The 22,240-nt window shown below is 41.6% G+C and overlaps 1 protein-coding gene across 1 annotated transcript in view; it reads left to right on the plus strand.

The window, feature by feature from the left end:
- The first annotated feature begins 884 nt into the window (after positions 1-884).
- The window catches only part of LOC133966700 (E3 ubiquitin-protein ligase NEURL1-like), a 32,637-nt gene continuing 11,281 nt past the window's right edge, over positions 885-22,240 (plus strand). Inside the window, exons 1-3 of the mRNA XM_062401724.1 lie at positions 885-1,075; positions 6,267-6,508; positions 7,860-8,181. Coding sequence (XP_062257708.1) covers positions 1,042-1,075; positions 6,267-6,508; positions 7,860-8,181 — 598 coding nt within the window. The 5' untranslated portion in view covers positions 885-1,041. The remainder of the gene's footprint in view (positions 1,076-6,266; positions 6,509-7,859; positions 8,182-22,240) is intronic.

Consider the following 22,240-nt stretch of genomic DNA (forward strand, 5'->3'; position numbering starts at 1 on the left):
AACTACAGCAGCACCTCAACTACCACTTACCTGTGTAGCTTCACTCAGCTAAGTTTGCAGCAGCGCCCCCCAGTGGCTGGATCCCTGAATAACCTGTGCTTCATGGGCAGTTGACATCGATAAATATCGCGATAAATTAATATTTTCTCTAAAGTTTAACGTGTGTTTCCTGAGTGAAGGTTGTGGTTTTAAACTATTTTTCATATGCACTGTTACGGGGCTTAGCCTCTTAGTAATTCATGTGTTTGCAACTAGAAATAAAATGTCTTATTGTTAGAATTATTATGAGCACTTTATGAAAAACATACAAATATGATGTCATACCTCCCTACTGCGCTTATTAATGCATGTTGCTGCATCGCTATTGAGGACAAATTATATTCATAATATTGTTATTAGCCCTACTCTTGCACTTTTTCTTATACCTCATCTGCTGATTGAATTGGTTCCAGGAAGCTCAGAGTGTTCGCGTGTGACTCTAACAACCAACACAATAGAAACCAGTCTGTGTCTGGTGAGAAGAGGAGATTTAAAGTTAAAGGAGGAGGGGCAGCAAACAGGTTAGTCAACAGGTGGGCTGGAGAACACAACTGTTTCAAAAAGGCTTCTGCACAAAAAATATACAAAAAACTGCTGTAAGTCAGGTTGGGATCATATAAGAAATAAACTTCTAGGTATTGCCCTCGCGTACAAAGACCCTAAATAATGATGATTAATGGCTCCTGTGTTTGGAAGCTGCAGCCAGAAGCTCCACCTCCTCCACCGCCACCTTTTATGTGAATCGCGTGCGCGGACAGGAGGCGGACGCTGCGCGCTGTGGATGAGGCTTCGGACGGTCACAACGTGCAACAGAGGAGCCAACCCGCTCGTCCACCGTGCCAGGACTTTCCTCCCAGTGTGTCTGTGCGTGTGCGAGTGTACGTGAGCGGCGTCGTGTCCCTCTATCATGTCTCCGGCGAGGACGCGCGGCTCTATGTGAATAACCCGGGGATCCGGCCGGATACTCGCAGAGGAGGTGAACGCACCTTGCGTCCAGCAACCATGGGAGGTCAGATCACCAGGCACACCATCTACGGTAAGTGTGCGTGTTGTGAGTCTGCAGTGTATCGTGAATGAAATCAGTGGTTTTATTTCATTAGAGGCGCGCTCCTGCAGCCTCAAGCCTGCATGTGTGTATTGGAACTGTATAGGATATAGGATGGGTATAGGATACTTAAAATAAAATACAAAAAGCTGATGTAGCCAAGTTTTGAACCCCTCCTGTAAGTCACGACTGTTTCAGAATAAAACAGGATCTGATCATAGTGTTATTTCAGAATGTGATGAGAACCATCCACAGGCTGATAGATGCAAGTTTCTCCTGTTGGAGGCTCCTTCGGCCTGAAGCCTTTTTACAGTGTTGTGATTAAAAACAAAGTGTATCAAGCTGGTGGCTCACACCTTCACTCACTTCCCACCATCTGGCTCGTTGTGTGTTGTTAGTGATCACACTGAACATGTTGACAAACACTATCAAATCTCCTTCACATCAGCTGATCATATAAACAGTGGTGGTAACAGGTGCATGTGACACTTTAATTCGTCCATTTTCACATTTCAGTATTTATTTGACAACTAAATAATAAAAGATTAGCTGTTTTCATTGTAAATACAGTGAATTTTTACAAAGCACAAAGCTTAAGAAGTATTCATTTGACAGTGTTACATAATCACTTGTCCTTTAGTTACATTCACTGTATTGTAAATAGAACTGGCAGAATAAAGATTCACTTAAAGATGATCACATGTGTGTTGATTAAGTGTGTTTAACTCATAAATTCTGTATATTTATATACAAAAAATAATCTTTAAATTCATATAAGATTAAAAGTTTCCATTTTTGCAAAAGCTTATTTATTTAAAATTAGTGTAAAGGTGCCACACTTGATTTACAACAGTTTTGATAATAATTTGATTGTTCCAACAGGTCAATTGTATATATATTTAGATTTATATTGGTTTATATTACTTTAAATTACTGTAAATGTACTATGTTTGGCTGTTGGTTGAACAAAAGAAGCAACATTTACGAGACGTTCACTGATTATGATCATATCGTTTGGCTTTAAACAGACACACATGTTACTGAACTGTAAGTTAATTGCTATTCAGAACATCACCAGGCAACAATAAACATTCCTCATTTCCCAGATGGACACATGGACACTGGCCAATCCGCATAGTCCAATTTCACTGTAAAGGACCACAGGTGCTGGCAGGGCCGCTGCTAGAAATTCTTGGCCCTGTGACAAGAGTACAATCAGGGCCCCGAAAAATGTAAATATCTTTAATCCCTGTCATGTGTCAGGGGCCCCGTGCAGCTCAAGGGCTCATGAATCATTCAGCGCTCACCTCTCCACATTTGGCAAACCTGCCTGATTGTACTATTGACGTTTAGTGCTTGACCTCAGCCGAGAGGTCGGACCATTTTCTTCTTTAAATGGTGATTAGTTTAACGTGTTAAGTGGTTTTAAAAGTGTTAATGATTATCCCAGCGATGAGATTAACAGGGACCACTAGTTCTTGTTCACTCGCTCATCAAAATTAGTATTTTAGTTTTTATTTCTGTATGACCCCAGTAGGCAATAAAAAAAACACATCGAAACAAATGGATGACTTATTATTAAAGATCAGTGGAGCTGCAACAGTGAGTTAATTGATGAGCTAATCTGGAACAAATTTTACAAATTGTGTGGTTCCAGCTCAACAAGTGGTGTTTTATTTTTCTTGCGTCCTCTTTGAGAATGAATTGAATATCATCAGACAAAACACCAAAAAACATTAACACATTAAGACGTCACTTTGGGCTTTAGGAAACCATGACCAGCTTTAAAACTGTTTCCTACGAAATAACATCCAAATGATTGATGAATTGAAAATTATTATGAGTTGCAGTCTTAAATCTTACAGCACAAACACTGTACTGTACTGTACATGCACAACAGGCTTTTGTGGCTTATATGTATGCTGGATAAGGAAGTCTATGTTTCATGTCAATTTAGTTCTGTCACCTTTACTGAAGCATACAGTTGATTTTGCAACAGTTTTTCTATAAATAAATGGATAATTGATTTAAATGTTTGTTTGTAAGAAAGATTATATAGAAACTACTGGACAGTTTTGTTGATAACTTAGTGGAAGGATGCAGTGGAAGTCAGGAAAGACCCAATACGATTGGTGTGAATGTGAGATAAGGCTTTTTCTAAACTTTCGCTATTTTCCCAAAGAATAATTCATGGCTCTTGATAGAAAAAATCTGGTTCAATTCAGTGCAGGTTGATTGGATATAAGAGAACTTTTACAAGATTTTTTTATTTCAACTTGAAAGTGTTTTAGATTAGGTATAAGGTATAGACATAGGCGAATCATTTTTGTTTACTTTGTTTTAAACCACACATGCTATGACATATTTGCAAGAGATTAAAACAAACAGCCGCCCTCTGCCTCCTTTAGGGGGCCGCCTGCGTCACCTTGATAGTGAAGTCACAGCACATTAGGGCCTCTGCTCAGGGGATTACAATCAAAGGAGTGCAGGAGGCCAGGTGACACTGGCCAGGGCCTCTCTGGCTCCGCTCTGTTTGTCCTCTCAAATTAATGACAGCCAAGTCCCATTGTGTGCGGTGGCGCATTAAGCAACATTATCCTTCCTTAAATTGCTCGTCTGACGTTTGTCAAGGCACCTCTCTTTTATCATGACAGGGCTCTGGTCACTGTTTACCAGTCTCCTCCGCCAGGTTGCGCAGCTTTTTTAAACACTGCTCAACAGCCGCTGCATCATCACCACTTTTGGCTCTCACCAACCTGTTGCTTCCAGTAAATCAAACGTGGTATTTTTATTTATCCATTTATTTACTTATTCGACTTTAATTCATGGCTTATACAGTCCGGTTCCTCTGCGAGCTCTAAACACTTTTAAACCAAACTCTCCTGGGATGTGAAATTGAAGCTGCCCCTGAAAGGAAAAGACCAGAGAATCTTAATTCACAGCAGCCGAAGCTAGATTAGTTTTGTCAGGAATAGGAGAAAATATCTGAAACCCCAGTTGGACTGAGAAGCGGGGGTGTTGAAGCAGTTGCCCTCCGAGGCCTGTGAGGTGTTTCTTCTGTTCTAAGACCTCACAGGAAATACTCTGTTCAGTCTCTCGTTGAGTACAATACACAGTCCTATTCTGTTTTCCTGAAGACATCATGTCTGACATGACATCATGGATGCAGTATGGTCGAAGGATTTGTTATGACTTCATTTAAGGCCACTGTTTTGCGCCGAGCACAATTCAGCATTGTTCTGCAGCGACAAGAGCATGAGAAGATCCGAACAATTACACTGTGCCGAGCCCAGAACACTTGGCAGGGCCGCACTGATTGTGATTAAACGGAGAGACTGTGCAGGAATACGTGATCCGCGCTGGAGAGTATTTCTAGTTTAAAGCAACTCTGCATTTTCTATGTCTTCAACCGCAGCTCACTATAACAAACAATGAGACCGAGTGTCAGAGGTCATGTGATCAATCATCGCCAACCCCGACAGTCCTAATTGATTGGTCTCCAGGGTACTTTGGTCGTCCAAGGTCACTCAATGGGCAGCGGGAGAAGCTCTCTCTCAGCGAAGGCTCCTGCAGTCGACATTTCTCACAGGCGAACACAAGCAGCTCCCACACAGTTTTCCAAATTTAGGTGTGAAAATACAGGCAGTTCTCAAGGAGAAGAAGGAAGTGTTGATTAGGCCTCTATGATTTATTTAGCACTGAGTTTTGGCTCGATTTTATTTTACTTTAGATATCATTGACGAGAGGACTGAAGCAGTGTCGGACAAAAAAAACATAAAATCACCTATATTTCATGAGAACATGATGTCTGTGAGAAAGTGCCTCCCTCGCTTCAACAAAGTGTCCTTGGCTTCGCGCACAACAGAGATGGAGAGAGTTTGTAATAATAAGAGGGAGGGATTTTGACAAGAGGCTCATGATGACTTAACTGGATGTCTTTATCAGTTTATAACCCATCGTGAGAGATTTGATGCAAAAAAGAAAACATGTTTGACCTTATTACTTATTATCGAGAGTAAGGATATTGGATATTTGATATTTGTTGCAAATGTAAAAACTTGAGATGGATGTGCCTCCTTGATGACATAATTTGTACTCTGTGATGCAGTGATCGGGGGATGGAGCTATTGTATCGAGGTCTTGTTGATAAACATGCTTGACCAATCGCGAGTCAGTCTCAGCTGTCAATCGTGATATTTTCCGATTTTACAGCATCAAGTAACTAATAGAAAAAACTTACCAGCAATATTAACACATAGAGAAACATCATCTGTGATAAGATATTTGACTTGTACCTGATCCATGTGCAGTAACGTAGAGCAGCAAGGGTTAATGATCTATACTGCAGCAAGCCACCAGGGGGCGATCAAGATAGTGTGGCTTCACTTTGGGGCGTTGTCTTGTCGTCCATCTTTATAGACAGTCCATGAGTCAAATGTCGGCCTGCTCTTATTTTAGCACAACCTCATTCCGACACAGTTATTATGAATATAATTAAATCTCATTTATATGCAATAACGTTGTATATATGGTAGGTGGGGGGTATACATATAGATAAACTATATGATTGACATGTGCTCATTACAGCCAAGCAACATGTAGCAGCCTCAGTATAATAGTTGCTTTGTTTGCACCTTTCATGAATCTTTTCTTTCCTTTGTCCGCTTCCTGCCTACTTTCCTCCTTTTATACACACTACGTGTTCCAGGACAGAACGAAACAAACCTCACAAGAAGCACACACCAGTCGAAAATTGGCAAGATGTAGAATAACAAAAAGCAATGGGTGTTACTGGAAATGGTCCTTTTCTGAAATTAGAGCATTTTGTAAGAACCTCTCGCAGCTGTATTGTTCACTGTATTTACACAACCAAGGGAGCAATTCTGTCCTCGCGGGGTTTATTTTCCATCCGAGGACATTTTTGCATGTAATTTACCTTTGTGTTGTCACAGTAGGTGTGTGATTGTAACTGTCTTACCATTATACATAATTATTATGCATTATTGCCTAATTAGATTTTTCTTGAGCAGATGATGAGAATGTGACATAATCTTGGCCTGTTATGTAAAACAATGCCTATGGCCGTGCAGACAATCTAATCTATTATTCTAAATCATAAAGTTTTTTTTCGCTCCCCACTGTGTAGACCAAACTAAGCAGCAACTTGTCCTTCCCTACACAGATTCTCTGAACGCACCGTTTCCTACAACATCCCACCGGTGCCACTACAAGCCGAAGCGCTGCCTGCCTATACAGCCATGTGGAGGCTTGTCCTCCACCCCTCTGCTCTTTCACCCCAGCACCAAGGGCTCGCAGATCATCATGGACATGTCCCAGAGGACGGTCAAGAGACAGGCCAGCTTCTGTAACGCCATAACGTTCAGCAACAGGCCCATCGCTGTGTACGAGCAAGTACGACTGAAGGTAAACACGACTCTGCTGTGTGTTTACGACTGTTTTGACTCAGACCTTTTTATTACTGTGTTATTTTCCCACAGTTAAACACCACTAGTTTGAGTTTTACTCTAAGACTGTCACGAAAAAATGCTTTGACTAAAGTACCAAATAGGCAAACTATAATTTACTCAGTAGAGCGCAGTCCTCTGCTAAGGCCCAACAGTCCGCAAATGAAACCACATTCAAATTTAAAAGATCCCGATTAGCTTTTTTTTATTCACTTCAGAAAATGTTAAATTAACAATTCTTAATTCCTTCTTTTATTTTTTACATAAATCAGCGACGTGTCAAGTCAAAATAGGCATCAGGTAACCCCCCCCCCCCACCACCACCACCCTCAAAGGATAAGTGGTATTGATAAGGGATGGATGGCATAATCTAAGCGAACGTCATACTTTATACAAGTAATTTATCTGCAAGGAATAGTTTGTAAACTATCACTTGCAGATGTAGTACTACGCTGCCACCAGTTTTGCTCCATTACCAACTTCAGTCATCCTGTTGGCTTCCACTTCTTCATTACCAACAAGACAGTGCAAAGATGTCTAAACTAATAAGATACTGCAGCATCAACATTAGTCCATGCTGCACTTTGTATTATCAGCAGAGTCGAGTGGTGAGACACAAACTGTGACACTCTCTCTTTCATTTTTCTCTCAGTGTGTTTTTGTTTTTCTTTTCATTCCCTCTGTCTCTCTCTCTTCATCCCCCGTCTTTGCTCCCCTGTTTTCATTTTCTCTCTTTTCTCTCTCTCTCGCTGCTCTTGTGTGGGCCAAAGCGGCAGCAGCTTAGAACAAGTTTCCACTTCACTTATCTGCCCATCTATGTCTTGAAAGTGAGAGAGCAGGGCAAGCATTGCCATGTGAGGAATACTGTTATCTTGCAAAGTAAGTACAGGGGCGAAATAAGACAAAAATCGTTTGCAGGTGAAAATCATACAGAGGTATCTGGTTTTAGTTTGCTGAGCACAAATGTTGTTTTTAGCCAAGTTAGCGGCGTGGTGGTGTGGATGTGCATATCTCAGCAGTTATTGCACTGAAAACTCCTTCTCCCTCAGGCTTCTCCCATAACTTTGGTGGATCCTCAATGTATCATCAGGTCAAACATTTTAGACCAAACATATGCAGAATTAGTGACATTTCAGTCAAATGAGGTTAAGTGAATTAGCAAATGTTATAATACTAACACACTAATTCCCAAAACCTCACAGAGCTGCTATAACGTGGCTATATTCTCGAATTTTGTTCTTATAGATAAAATATTAAAAAGAAAACACTTGACTGATCATCATCAGTGATTAGAAATGTGTTCTCTCCAGATCACCAAAAAGCAGTGCTGCTGGAGCGGCGCTCTGCGTCTTGGCTTCACGTGCAAAGACCCGTCGCGGATCAACCCGGACACCTTGCCCAAGTACGCCTGCCCCGACCTGGTCTCCCAGACCGGCTTCTGGGCCAAGGCTCTGCCCGAGGAGCTCTCCAATGAGGGAAACGTCATCTCCTTCTGGGTGGACAAGAAGGGTCGTGTGTTTTACCGGATCAACGACTCCAGCCCCATGCTGTTCTTCAGCGGCGTGCACGTCTCCGAACCCTTGTGGGCTCTCATAGACATCTACGGTCTCACCAGAGGGGTCCAGCTGCTGGGTGAGTAATACGGTCAGAACCAGAATGTCGCTCAGGAAAGCGCATACCTCTGCCAAGGCACCACAGCCCCCTCAAATTAGATCAAGCCACAGCGGGTTCTGGTTAGGTTTAGCTTGTTAAATAACTTTTTTTCTGAAGGTGACTTGGAAGAAATATGTATCCTGGTTTTGGGGGGTCAACCTTTCTAAAGGTACTATCCCCGATGTACAGAAGCTCAAAAAATATAAGACCCCTAAATATGTCCGATTTCTTGATCAAGATCTCTGAGATATTAACAAAAACATTTTGGGAAGATGTTTCGATCACGTGTCTCCGCTGGGAATCATGTGCATCTGATGTTCTCTCCACTGTGAGCAGTCACAGGGCATGTTTATACAGCGGCCCTGTTTTTTCCCACACCCACCAAATAGCTCAGTGGAAAAAGATGGTGGGAGATTAAGTAGATTGAACCGTTACCACGGTCGCTTGTATCAGAGAAATCTCCCCAAAGGGTGGACATTTTCAGAATGTCTGAAATCCATTCAAACAAGTTCTCCGCGCTGTTGAAGCGGCCATCGCATGAAAGAAGTTAGGAGCAAACAGGTCCTCCACGATCGCTAACAGCATTTTTTCACCACGATGAATAAAATCTGGAGAACGTTTGGATTGCAAATCGAGAGGCATTTATGAAACGCATCATGTGTTGACAACAGCTGTCTCCAATTTCTGAAACGAATTACAAAATATGCAAAAGAGATAAATAGGGATCCTTGTGGATGCCTCAGGACCTATTTATAACCATTTCCAAGAACTGCGCTGCCTCGCTCCAAAAGAATAGAGGCTGTCAGCGCCGTTAATAAAAATAGAAGAGGCCACCATATTGTGTAGATAGTGCCATTTAACCTCATTTATTGTGGTGTGTTTGACAACGAGAGGCGCGCTATCTCGTGATGGGCTGTTTGGTATCTAGCGCCAGAGTGCGACTATCTGGGGTTCGCTGGCCTCGTGGTGCCGAGCAGCACACAGCTCATGTCGAAGAACAAGAGGAGTGTGTGGGACATCCCAAGGAGAAGGGGAGGGGGGTGAGGACAAGAAAAGGGATGATGTCAGGTAATGACATGTCCTGGGTGTTTCTTTTCCAGGACAATCAATCCAGTGGAATGTCTCACTCTTTGAATATAAGTCCGACTATGTGACATGTGTGCAATGAGAACGAGAGTCCTATAAACTATAGTGTGCAATTTTCTTTTTTAACCTTACAAATTAAAACAACTTCCTCTGCTATTTGTAGTTATTCTTCCTTGTAATCTTTGCCTGTGAAAGAGGCCGGCAGCCCCTAAATCCCAGCGTTTCCACTCTGGTTTTCCCACATTGATCACCTTCATCCCCACATTGATGGTTTAAACCGAAAAGCCTCGGCCCCTCAGTCGGCTGAAGGATCACTTGGCTATCAGCTTTCCTCTATAGCCCAAGAGCGTCCTTCCTCAAGAGCATGGTATATATCAAAGGGCCGGTATTGTCTCAGAAGTTGGCTGCAGTTCAGCAGACACTTAGTCTTTGAAATATGGGCGGACACATCTAAGTGTGGTTTTGCAGACTGGCACATGGGCCTGTTTTCCTTGAGCAGAAGGGCAGATTCTGATTCTTAATGATGCTTACACAAGGCTCGGAAAAATGAATGCTACACCAGCTGACAAATTGAGCCAAATTTCACCTGTTGTGGGCTTGTTATCACACAATCCTTCCAGGTGGGAATTACAGATCTGCTGCGGTGGTGTTTTTTTTTTCCACAAGACAAATGGAGCGTGGAGCTGTGAATGAGCTCTCCGGAGTGGAGAGAATGGCTGGTTTCAGTGACTTTGATTTGGCCTCTGTGATAAATGTGCGCACGTGTACACCAAAAATACAAGAGAAAATTGGTTGTGATGACTGATGGCTGATTGTGAAGCCTGTTGACTTAAGTAATATGCATTGCAGCGGCTGCGAGATAATGTTTTCTCCATTGGTTTTTACAGAAGAAGATCACTTTACTGTCACTGAGGACACAAATCAGCTTGTAAAACAGACGTGTACGTCTTCTGCTGGCCGGAAGAAAGAGTTTTTAAGACTGCTCTATTCACTCTTGTGAGGAAATAATGCAGAAGTTGACGTTCACTTTATTTCAACACTCTTTTATTCCCTGGTAACATCGTCGGGGTTGGACCGACTGCAGTGAAGGCTTCCTAACAAACGTAATGTATGAGGTTTCAATTTCTGGCCATTTACCCGAATGGGAGGGTTTAATGAAAGATTGAGGTTGTGTCCGCAATGACTCATCCACTTTTCCCTATTGGAAGTTCTATGCAGAGGACTAAATAGTACTGAGTTGTATTGAGTTGAATTTGGGGAGCATAGGATCCAGCATTTCTACAGTCTGACAGATTCTTCATGTGAATCTGCAGAAATGGTGGTGTGGGGGAAAAAGATTTTGGGGCCAATCGTGTTTGAGAAGGCTTTTGTGGCCCACGTGTGAATAGTCTGGGTGGAGTCCAAAGGAGGTGGAGCTCATCAAGTGAAATCCCTCGTCCATCTATCCTCAGACGAAAGCAAATGCTGTCTGTGATTGGACCAATACGGGAATAACAGTCAGGATATCATAACTTCTGTGGCTCCTTTTGTAATGTTTTGTTTTTGTCTCCTGTCTCCCAACTTAATGAAAGTCGAGTAATTCCCTTCCCCTGTCGCGTATTGTTAGATTCATATAATGAGTACAATCTTTCTCTGAGCAGCTCCCTTGCTTTTAATATTTCATAGATTAGTTATAAGAGTGTTCAGACTCACATGACAGCACATCCGCGTAACTGTCAAAGTGTGTCTGCGAAACGCTAAAAGAGGTTTTGTGCAGAGATCCTGTGATACTGCTGTTAAAAAGGCAACTTTACTGACTCAAAGTGTTCTGGAATCAGATACGTGACGTGTGACACACAACAGCATCAGCGTCCGATTCTGTCCTTCTTGCTCAAATGGCTCTGTAACCACCTACGCTGCCATCTTAAAGGCAGAACATTGTTTCCCCCCCTATTCCCTGTTCATAATTTGTAGATGGACTAAAGGCACAGCATTAGTGCCTTGAACAGTATAAAAGGAACTAGTGTTACAGGCACAGTGCGTCATTGCCATTCTGATAAAAATCTTTTTTGATTGCTTTGCCTGAACAATTTTCTGAGGGCTCATTTTCTCGGGTGAATGTTTCTTCATGAACTCAAAGCCTCTGATGTTCATTGATGTTTCATTACCTAAACAAGTTTTTTCCCAAACTCGAAAAGTTGAGATTTTTTTGAAGAGTTTTACTTTTTCTTCTTTCATTTTTTAATGACCTACCATTAAAGCCCTCCATTTTAGTATTGCCACAGTCCAGTTTGTTGTTGTTGTTATTTTAGCCTGTGGATAATCTACATCAAACGCATGCTCCACAGGATTCTCATACCTTTGTGTGTCTGTTTTATCTTTTACTAGCTTGCATACTGCATTGAGGAATTCATTATAGACACTATCCATCATCAGCATTTCACTTGTGCTGTCTCTCGGTTCAGCCTCCTGCAAGCAATTTTCGTCCTAACAGGTCTTATGCTGATGTTTAAGGATCTTTTCATGAGCGATGTTGTTTCCTCTCTTAGCTCCTGTCAGGGGAGCGCAGTTCAGTAGCTCGCCGCCCATGCAAGGAGTCAAAGGTGAGCCTGAGATCAGTGAGACTGCTTGAAAGCCGAGATGGTGTTGCGTAAGCAAGGAAGCTAAATTAATCTTCTAAAATCAAACTGAGCCTCAGGGGTTGTCCAGAACCAGCAAGGCTGCCCATGCAATTTAAGAAAGATCTGTTACATCACCACACTTGTCCCACTCACGCGGCTATCAATAAAGACTGAAGCAGCCGGCTTGGGTTTTGTACAGAACGGCCTGTGCTGCCCCACACTGAGACGCATTAGCCCTTATAGAGACTGACTAAAGGTTTCCTCAAGTGTATGATATGTCCCAAGCAGCGTATCCGTGTTCAAAGCTCAATACGTCGGCTGTTTTTTCAAAAATGTCTCCTTTTACTTTCTCATATTTCTCCGAGCAGTATGATTAGAAATTTGGCTTCAGATACAATTTGTGGCAAAAACACAATTTCCCAAAAGCGTTATTTTAAAAATGGAAAGTTTAAAAGGTACAGTCTTTTTCGTTGCCGTTAACTTCTTGAGTTTTATCAAGTTGTTTGTCGTACAAGTTCCAGAATTCAGGTCACAAAGAATAAATAATAAAAAGCAAATATTTCCAGTTATTCTTTATCTACCAGAAGCGATACACATGTGGGAATGGTATACCTTTCTGCGGTATAAAAAAAAAAAGTAGTCGGGCTCCCTCTACACATGTATGACTGCAGCCTTAACAGAATGTGTTTGTTTATGGGACAAATCCAGAGGGACCACACAGCCTCCACCGTTTTGTGCAGGTGTGATGGATTCCTTCCAAGTTAGATAAGTGGAGCGACTCCAAGGCATCCTTTGATGGATACAAGATGCTCTACTGGGGGTTTGTCTACTTGAGGTAGATGAGTCACTTAATCACTGACAGGACGCCGGTGATCCGTGAGACCGGCGTCAGCTAGCATCATCTGCAACCTGTCTCTCTAGTCATTAGAGAAGAATCCAAAATGGCTCCCAGACCGCCAAGAGGCTGCATGCCTCTCAGGTGATTAAGAGGAGGGTGTTGACATCAATCATCTCCGCACACGGCATTGCGATGCATTAGGCCTGTGGAGCATCATGGTGGGGAAAACATCCCGCCGTATGCTTTTCATGCTCCGTAACGTTCTGAGAGACACATCGCTAACGTTTCCACCTCAGGGGACGGACGGGACAGTTTTGAAAGACGCGGTGGGAGCTGATGTTTTTGAAAACTGTTTACTTTGATGTGGCTTTTATATATCGACGTGGCTCTGTGGATGGCACTGTCACTTCTGGAGATCTTCCTCGACACATGTGGGATGGATTTCAGTGGAAGTCACGGTCTCAAGGGGGAGGAAGTCCGATGACTCAAACTGATCTCCTGGTTTTTCCTGTAGCGCCATCATGAGGTGGATACTTTCACTTTCTTTGTGAAAGGTCTTAAGGGATTTTTTATACATTTCATTTCTCAATTTTGTTTATGGGAACATGGGGATCCCCTGACGTTTCATCAAGTGACATCAGCAGAATAAGTTCTCGTTTATCCTCTTTAAATATCTAGATGTAAGTGGCACATTTTATGTAGACATTCATGGTATTTTTTTATACAGCGCCAACATGTGGTTTACGGTTTTGAAATGCTTTGGTTTTTGACCATATGTTGTCAAAGTAATATTATTGCCATCAGCCCCATTTGTCCTTTGTGTTTATCGCTAATTTAACAAATGATAGCATGCTAGCATAAAGTGAGATGGAAATCATAGCTCATGTATTCAAAAAATTAACATTTGGGCTTGCAACTAGGGAATATTTTCAGTAATATTTAATCTGACAATTAATTTGTCAATTAATACTTAATTATATTGTGAAATAGCTTGTTTTCCCTGAATAGCTCTGCAAACCATTAAATATTAAGTTTACCGTGCTTTACTTTGATGGAACTGGTGAAGATTTGGCCTTTTTTTATTAGCCATATCTAAAAATAAATGTCCATTGTCTTGTGGTAAATTTACTAATTATTCAATGATCTTACTGATGTTCCCAACAACAGGCCAAAGAAAATGAGATGAAGCCTTTGCAAACTACGTTGTGGAACAGACTGCAGTTAAATATCAGAGAAGCTAGTTCAGTAAATGTCTTTAAAAGAAACATTTTAAAATGTATCTGTACTTTACCTTCAGTCTTTACCATACATATACTTTCATAATTTATATCACTTTCTTTCTTTCTTTCTTTTCTAATTTTTTTCTTATAATCAGCATATTAGCATACATGTATTAGCATTTAGCTTCAACCACTCATGTCTCTTAGCACAGCTTCACAGAAAACTAATACCAACGTATTTCAGATTCAATGGTGTGTATTTGCTATATTTTTTTTAACTGTATTTCATACTTTGACTCCATTATATGCTCCTGTTAGCACGAGAACTTTGTGTTACTTGAACTGAAACTCAAACTGTCAGTTATCTGTGTAAGATCACCGTACCTCTGACTCATACCTGTTTTGTCAGCAGATGAAGAGATAGTGTGGAAGTGCTGAAAAGCTTTGTACTGCACAAACATGCGGATTGTCTCAACCTAGCCGTGCAGTACTTTCCTTTCTTTGTGTCTATTTTGGTCCGCGTTCACCCAGCGCACCTCACGCTCGCTTGCCACAGATCTCACTTATTGTTTCACTTGTCAACATAGATTATGTGGAGTTTTGTGGGGTTTTGATTTGTGGATAAAAAAGGTGTTAAATATAGAGAGGTCAGAGAGGTGCAGTCTGACACAAGTGGCCAGAGCAAAACAGCTCAGTACCACACAGGGAAGAACAGAATGTAGATTGTGAACTGTCAAAAACAAGTGAATTCAGTTTTACGCCATATATTTATTTGTATGTGCCGTCCCTCCCTGTTTCCACAAAGCTACACAACTAAACTCTTCTGGTAATTCAGATTGATGAAGACAAGCGATAGGCCTGAAGGGTCTGATTACCCTGAAGTACTGCAAATAGATGTTGTACTGATATGTTAAACTGCTGGTATTCTGCTTACAGCCTAATCTTCCAAAAACAATAAAGCATGATAATAACAATATGGAAAGTCATCTGTCAAAAGTCAGTTTCCAGCCAAGAGCAGTTAGGGAGAATTGCAGAGAGAGATGCTAAATGTCTTCATATTGTAAACATTCTGCGATTTCTCTAAGCAGAATTAACCGGAAATCGTGAATTAAACTACAGCATCAATCTCTTGCCTTCAACGTTCCCTCTGTGTGCTCTGGTCACACCAATAAATCAAATGAAAGGTTTTTCAAGAGGCTGGAGTTTTAAACCTGATTAAAGTCACATTAAGATTTGGCTATGGCCCCTGACCCAAGTTCTCTTCTTTTGGAAATAACTGAAGTCTGAAGCAAATTGTCAGGTTAAGAAGACCAGGATGGAACATGTTGATACCTTTTTTGGGTAAAAACCGTCCGGCCGTACATGACTGTGGCCTAAGGCTGTCATAACCTTGTCCACTTCCTCTGAGCTTCACGCTTGTGAGTCTTTTCAGGACAATGTTTACTGCTGTAGCTGTAACTGTGCTCCTTAGTATTCAGCCAGTCACAGGTCATCTGTTGACATTTTAGTGCTGAACACTGTTGTGTCTGTGTAGTACAGTCACATTCATTTAGTAAAAATGACAGACTTAAGGAAACTTAAGGATCATTATGCATCATCAAACCAGATTTTTTTAGGCTGGCGTACACTTAAGGGCTGAAATCAAGTAAAAACCTCATCTTTTCAGAAAGTCCTAAAGTTTCATTCACTTCTCTCAAAGCTTTTGTTTTTATAGGAGCTCGTATTGTCCACAGTAAGTTTCTTCTCCATTTCTGATTCTAAATCTCTAATTCTAAAGAACTTTAAGTGATTTATTCCGACCTGTAAGACTTTATCTAAATTCCTCTCATACTGTCTCTAAACTCCACCCAAAGATTCTGTCTCCCACATAAATATGTCAGATAACAGCGGCTAAAGTATTTTATTTTCTCTTTCACTTTGACGTTAAATCTGATATGACCAGCTGTAAACACCAGGTCCGATATCAACTCACCATCTAGCTCTGGTTTCGGTTTTATACCAACTCCTGACGGCCCTTCAGCTGCTGAATGATCTGTTGTGTTCACAGGAGAGCTTTTTCACTGTAAACAGATGCCTGCTGCTGCTGGAAATGACACTGATGAGAAGTGACTGAGAGCCATGAGTTAAAAGATGCTGTAAAGCTCTGTAAACTGAGGCAGAACTGCGGATGGGTGATAATTGTCTATGGAGTTGTCTCTACGGGCGACCAGTATACACTAAATTTGATCCATTGGTCATTTAAAAGAAAGATTGTTGTCGTTTTAATCAGCACACTCACTTTGCACAGAACAATTGGTTTTACTGCCATAACTAAACCAAAAACTAACCAGAATCCTCGTCCCGACTGCCAAAGCCAATTTGTCATGCGCTAATCTGGACGTTAGAGGGTCTTGATTTTCCCTCGGATGCTAATTGTAAGTGAAGTTCGGTCATTCTGCCAGACATTTGGTTACAATGAAATGAGAGGCCTGGTATAAACTCAATAAATTTTGGAGGACTGTCCTTTGACCCATCTTCTGCCAGCATGTCCACATCGGGATTTGGGTCTATTATATTCACGAGAGCTCCGTTTCAAGTGATCTCAGTGCTTGGAATTTATTTGATTTGTTGAACCAAAATAAATGCCGCCGGACCGACTGTAGTGCCTCAGCTGGGATTTAATCGGCCCAAATGGAATTGAACAGATTTGGGGAGAAATCAAAATAGAAGTCGTAATGGAGCCTGTCAGGCCCGGGCTGTGCAGGGGGGAAGCCTTCAGAGAGGCTAATCACTCTCAGATGAGCGGAGGCTCTTCCCAGTGAGGACGTGACTGTGTGCTCTCCGTCCATTGCATGTGTGTTAGTGTGTAGTTTACACAGAGCTTCTCTTTGACCAAAACAAAGAGCTTAATCCATAATTGTTGAAATGTGTTTGAGATCAGTGTTACTGGCCAAACAGACGAGGTAGTAATTTCACAGTATAACGTCCACTATACGACTGCTAATACGACTTTATGGGAATGTTACTGATACCTTAATGTGTAAGTGGTATTGTAACATTTAATATAGTTACGTAGTGTAGCCGGTTTGTACAGTCAGGCACCATCACAAGATAAATCTGAGGGGGTCATGAGATGATTAATGGCAGAAGCAAACAAAGGTCTGATACATGAATCTGTTTTTCTGTTTTTATGGTTTTCTCAAATATCTGCTGTTATTTGTGAAATTTACCTCTTCCACTTAATTAGATGAAACCAGCCGTGCGGGCGAGTTCAGACAGACAAACCCTCTCTTTGGTGGAAGTGCGAACAGCTCAGTCGTCAGACGCTGTCTTGTGAGGGTTACAAGCTAAGAGCACTTGAAAGGTTTTTAATTTAACAGCACGATGTTTGTTTTTTTAATCAACTTATCTCATGTTTTGAGTACAAAAATTAAAAGTCAAGTGTAACTAAGAGTGTCATAACTGTCCAAACAGTCCAAGTGAAAGAATAGACTGAAGCAAGAGACACTTATGTAAATGTACTCAGCTACTTCTCAACCCTTTTCTCTTACGTTCATATTTTATTTAACTCATTCCCCCATTCCATTTTTCCGGGAACAAAATCACCTCCAGCTTTAGGGCCTTTTTTTCTTCTAAATAAAAGAAGCTTTACATTTATTAACGGCGACATAATCACCAGGAGGTGGTTGGCGTGGACTCTGTTTAACGTTTGGGATTGAATATTGTGGTTTTGGTTAAATGTAAACATATTTTGAGTTCACATTTTCTGTAGTAAAGCAGACCACCATCATCCTATAAGTTTAACCAAGCCTTGCCAACATAACCACAGAGAAGTTTAATAAAGCTGCAGTCACAACAAATGGATTTTATACCATGAGGTTGGATATTTTTACTGGAATAAAATACGATGTTATTGAAGATTTTTCTGATGCGTTTAGTATCAACATATCTGTGACTTGCTGAAAAAGTCATTTTCTCATTATATTAATTGAAAACATAGCCTGGCAGCAATTGCCTTTCTCTTAAACCATAATTGCTTTCCCTATTCCAACATGCACTTACACATACTTTTCTTTTACGGTTGATTTGTTTTGTATTTTTTTGTTTTATCATTGTTGTTGTTGGTGCTTTTATTTTCCTAATTCAATGCTGTTATAGCTCATTGGTCATATCATAAGAACCTGCCTTTCATTGGGACCCAGCACTTAACTGCAGGATCATCATTTACCTTTTGTTATTCTAGCTTTTTAACAAGAGTACTTCATGTGACAGGTGACGAACTTCCCTGTTTGTGCCAGTTATTTTTATTTTTGCTTTGTTTTATTTTGCTGTTGTGGTTGTTTTTCTTTTTTTTAACCTCTGAACAGGAACAGGAAAGAGGAAGGGAAGATAGATGTGGATGTATACGCACATGTGCATTTTTTGTGGTTTGTATTATGTTAATAATAATTAATTGACCATAATTGCAGTTGTAAATAACCTGAATTCTTAGAAGACAGGGACAAACCACTGCACTATGATCATTTTAGAGGGTTAGGGTTTATATCCGGAGCGGGGGTGTGAGAACGTGTGTGCTGTTTTAAAAGAAAAACTTTGAGGCACAGAGGTTTTTTTTAACTGCGGTTGTAGACACACTGTGTCCTTGCTGCATCCCTGGTGCCTGGCGTCATCTCCACTGCTGCCATTTGTCACCTCAGCGTGTCCCACTTTATTTCTTTCCACGATCACGGTCCAAAACTCAGAAACATCCGGCACCGAACCAGAGACTCAACTTGATCTTTCAAATACTCCACCTATGTGTCTCCTGTTGCACATGCCATCTCAGACACTCAGACTGTTGAGCTTCTCCTGTGTAATGATATCACAGCACACTCTCACCTTTTGGCCCCGGCAGCTTCACACTCATATACTGGTGCCATTATCTTGACCGGGATACCACTCCTTAAAAGCTCATCAATGCAGATTTCCCCTGGAGCCTTTTTTCTTCCTATGATAAGTGAAGGCTTATCCTTCTCCTTTTTGGGACACACACCCACACACACACAATCACGCACAAACACTCACAAACACACGCGGCCTACTTTCTCATGACAGATGACTTCACTCATTCTCGACAGAGCCCAGGATAGGCCTCCTGTGCATATTGATGGCAAATCTCCAAACACACATATACACACACAGACACAATTGGTGCTGACCTTGTATAGAGGTTGTAGCCTCAGTAAACCCCCAAGAGCTTCCTAATCCTGTTCCACAGGGCCCAGGGACAAACTGAACCCTCCCTGCCTATTCAGCACCGTTGTCTGAGTGAGAGGTGTTCAAGTCTAAAAAAGGTATTGGAGTCACGACTCTGAATTAAATTGAATGGCTTGGATCTAAATCTTAGTACATGCCGTGCTCTCCAAAAATGCAAGTGAAGACGAGGTGGAGCCTGGCTCTTCTTTTTTTTTTTACATTGCTTTTTTACAAACTGCTTTTTAACAACAACACAATAGTTGTCAACATTAGTCACTCTGGCATCTGTCCAAAGTGAAACAGGATGCCAGTTGTCAGTTGTATCCTGGACATCCTCCTGTGCTCATATCTGGAATTGGTTCTTCAGGGTTACGAGCAGAGTTTATCTTGGTTGCAACTTGTCTGAGAAGGTCAACCTCTCACAGCTCCACACGGATGTGTATGTTTTGGAAAGGGCGTGTTCATACTTCCGTGAAGCCAAGAAATTCCTCCCTAATGTTCAGCGAGCTTGATTTCAGATTTTATTTTTTATTTTTTTCATCCTCACAGCTACAGTGCTCAAACTAACAAGCCAGCGTGAAGCCCTAGGAGGTCAGCCGCTGACCCCGCTAAACAGTGTCAGTTTGGTATGTGTTCCTCTATTTAAATGGAGCTTTTCCCTTGAGATTGAATAGCTGGAACTGTTCAAAGACCACTTAATTTTACTAGGGCAGTCTCAGCCATGCAGTTAATCACATCTGTATTGTTTACATGCCTGGGAAAAGGGATTCAGACTCTTTCCTTGGTATTTAAAAGCCTCAAGGACTTGAAGTTTGACATTTGAAAGGAGAACATAATCACTGCTATGTTCAGCGCTTGTGATTGAAAAACCACTGGAGCGTCGCCAAATGTTAAAACTATTAAAAAAATTCAATGGGTATTATACCTAATTTTCTGACATGATTTGGGACAAAACACAAAGCTGCACATTGACATTGTCTCTGTGTGTGAGGGACATTTGAATGAGTGAAGAGTTTGGAAGGTTTAGCTTCTAAACAAAGAGTGTTTACACCCCGGCTACAAAAAGAGATCAAGCTGATTATTATTTGCTGGTATGTGTAAGAATGTGTAGCGTCAGGTCAGTGGCTTAAAACCTGCACAGTCACTTACTTAAGTGGAAATGATTAAATTATTCACGATATTGAAGTGCATCTTACTGCATTCTGTCACTGTTGGTTTAGGTTTGTATTCGTACAACTTAGAGTAACAGAAGTTAACCCCATCAATTACTTTGAGTTACCTCAAGTTTAGTTACTGTTCAAACCAAAGACTGTTTAAAAAGATGGACGAAGCAACTCCACTTCCGCCCACCGTCCAGAAATGAAGCCAAAATATCTTGGATACGAACAAGCCCAATCGGAGCCAGAGTCTGCCCAGTGGGAGTCGGGGAATCGAGCCGAGATATCGAGGTCCCACTGACAGACATGCTCGACAAACCATGAGTCAGTCTCAGCATTCAATCAAGTCATCTTGTTTTTATACAAGCAAATAACTAATTAAAACCAAACTTTGCAGGAAAATGAACATTTCAATAAACATCTGTGCGACTTCTGCATTTTTTTTAAGAACTTTTACCATTTCGTTTGGCTCGGGTCCCATTTATCTAGCTCACATAGTGGGGATGGGGTTTACGACCTGTACTGCAACCAGCCACCAGGGGGGCGATTGAGACGCTTTGGCTTCACTTTTAGAGAGTTGTCTTGTCATCCATCTTTGGTTTAAACTTAACATAGTTTTTAACATAGTCTTAACTGTAACCCGTGGTGTTGTGTATTGGCAGAATATATATATTAATCAAACTGTAATTTCCTGTTTTTTAATTAGCAGAGCTAACACAGAAATACAGAAGCACCTGTTGGTGCACCAGCCCCTTGTTTTCAATGATATACAAACAGATTGAATGATCTCTGCTACGTGTGTGTGTTTGTTGTGTGAACAGTTCTTTACTCTTGTGCATGGAACCATGCCATGAATGCGGCAGACATGTCGTGAATGTTGGTGTGGTCACATAAACACGTATTGAATTGTGTATTTCAAGCTGTGTTATCTCGGTGACTTGATGCTTTTCATATTTGTCAGATGTTTTATGTGTGAAATTCTTTCCAAGACTCCTGCGAGACCAAACCCAGGAAGAGGTCATACATATTTATTCGGCTCGCTTCTTTTGTCTTTCGTGGTTTTGTCTTCTTTTATTTCATTTTTTCCCCCCTTCACAATAAATATAAATTTACTTGTAAAGTTGTGTTTCTACACACAGCTTGTCTTGACTGCCGCGCCGCTCACAAAACAGAAACTGTGAACCGCAGGAAGACGTAATGGCAGCAAGGATAGAAATTATCTCCTGCATCCCAGAGTCGGCTAACTTTGCCTTGAAGATGATAAGGGTGCTAATAATACGAGCCCTATACTCGGTTCTGAACACTCTTGACTGAGGAAGTAATTAAGTTCAAGCAGTTTATCAGCGGCTGGCCGGAGATGTGCTGTCTTTGTGTGATAAAGAGGAGCTTGTGAGGTATGCCCTTTCCCTCAAGTGTCCACCCCACCCTATTTTTCATCCTTCCCTCCTCTGTAACCCTCTCCAGCCACTTCCCATAGGGGAAGCCCGGAGCCCAGGGAGGCTGAGAGCCACACAGCTCAGCCATGGCGTCACTCATCCCTCGGCCTGTCTCTCCTCGCTCTCTTCAAATGTCCAATTAGGCTAATTTTAGCCGCGCGTTAGAGAGCTGTGTTAAATTTGGCCGCGTGTCCCTAAGCGTGCCGCGATGCAGATCCATCTGTACCCACCGGCTGCATGGACACACGTTCTCTTTCTGTTTTCCTTTTTTTGTCACGATGATTTTCAGCCATGTGCTTTCTATTTTACAGTGGGCCGAATTAGCCTATAGGAAGAGCTATTTTTGAGGAGTGAGGGGGGGGCCGCTATCCAGCATGAGCCGACATTTGATCCACTTTTCAGAATGCCTCTCCTCCTCAACGATCGGAAAAAAAAGCTGCTTTTAGCATCCAGACGCGTAACTGAAAATGTTGACAGCGCACGGAGG

The sequence above is a fragment of the Platichthys flesus genome, chromosome 12 (genome assembly GCF_949316205.1).
Source record: "Platichthys flesus chromosome 12, fPlaFle2.1, whole genome shotgun sequence".
Lineage (NCBI taxonomy): Eukaryota > Metazoa > Chordata > Actinopteri > Pleuronectiformes > Pleuronectidae > Platichthys > Platichthys flesus.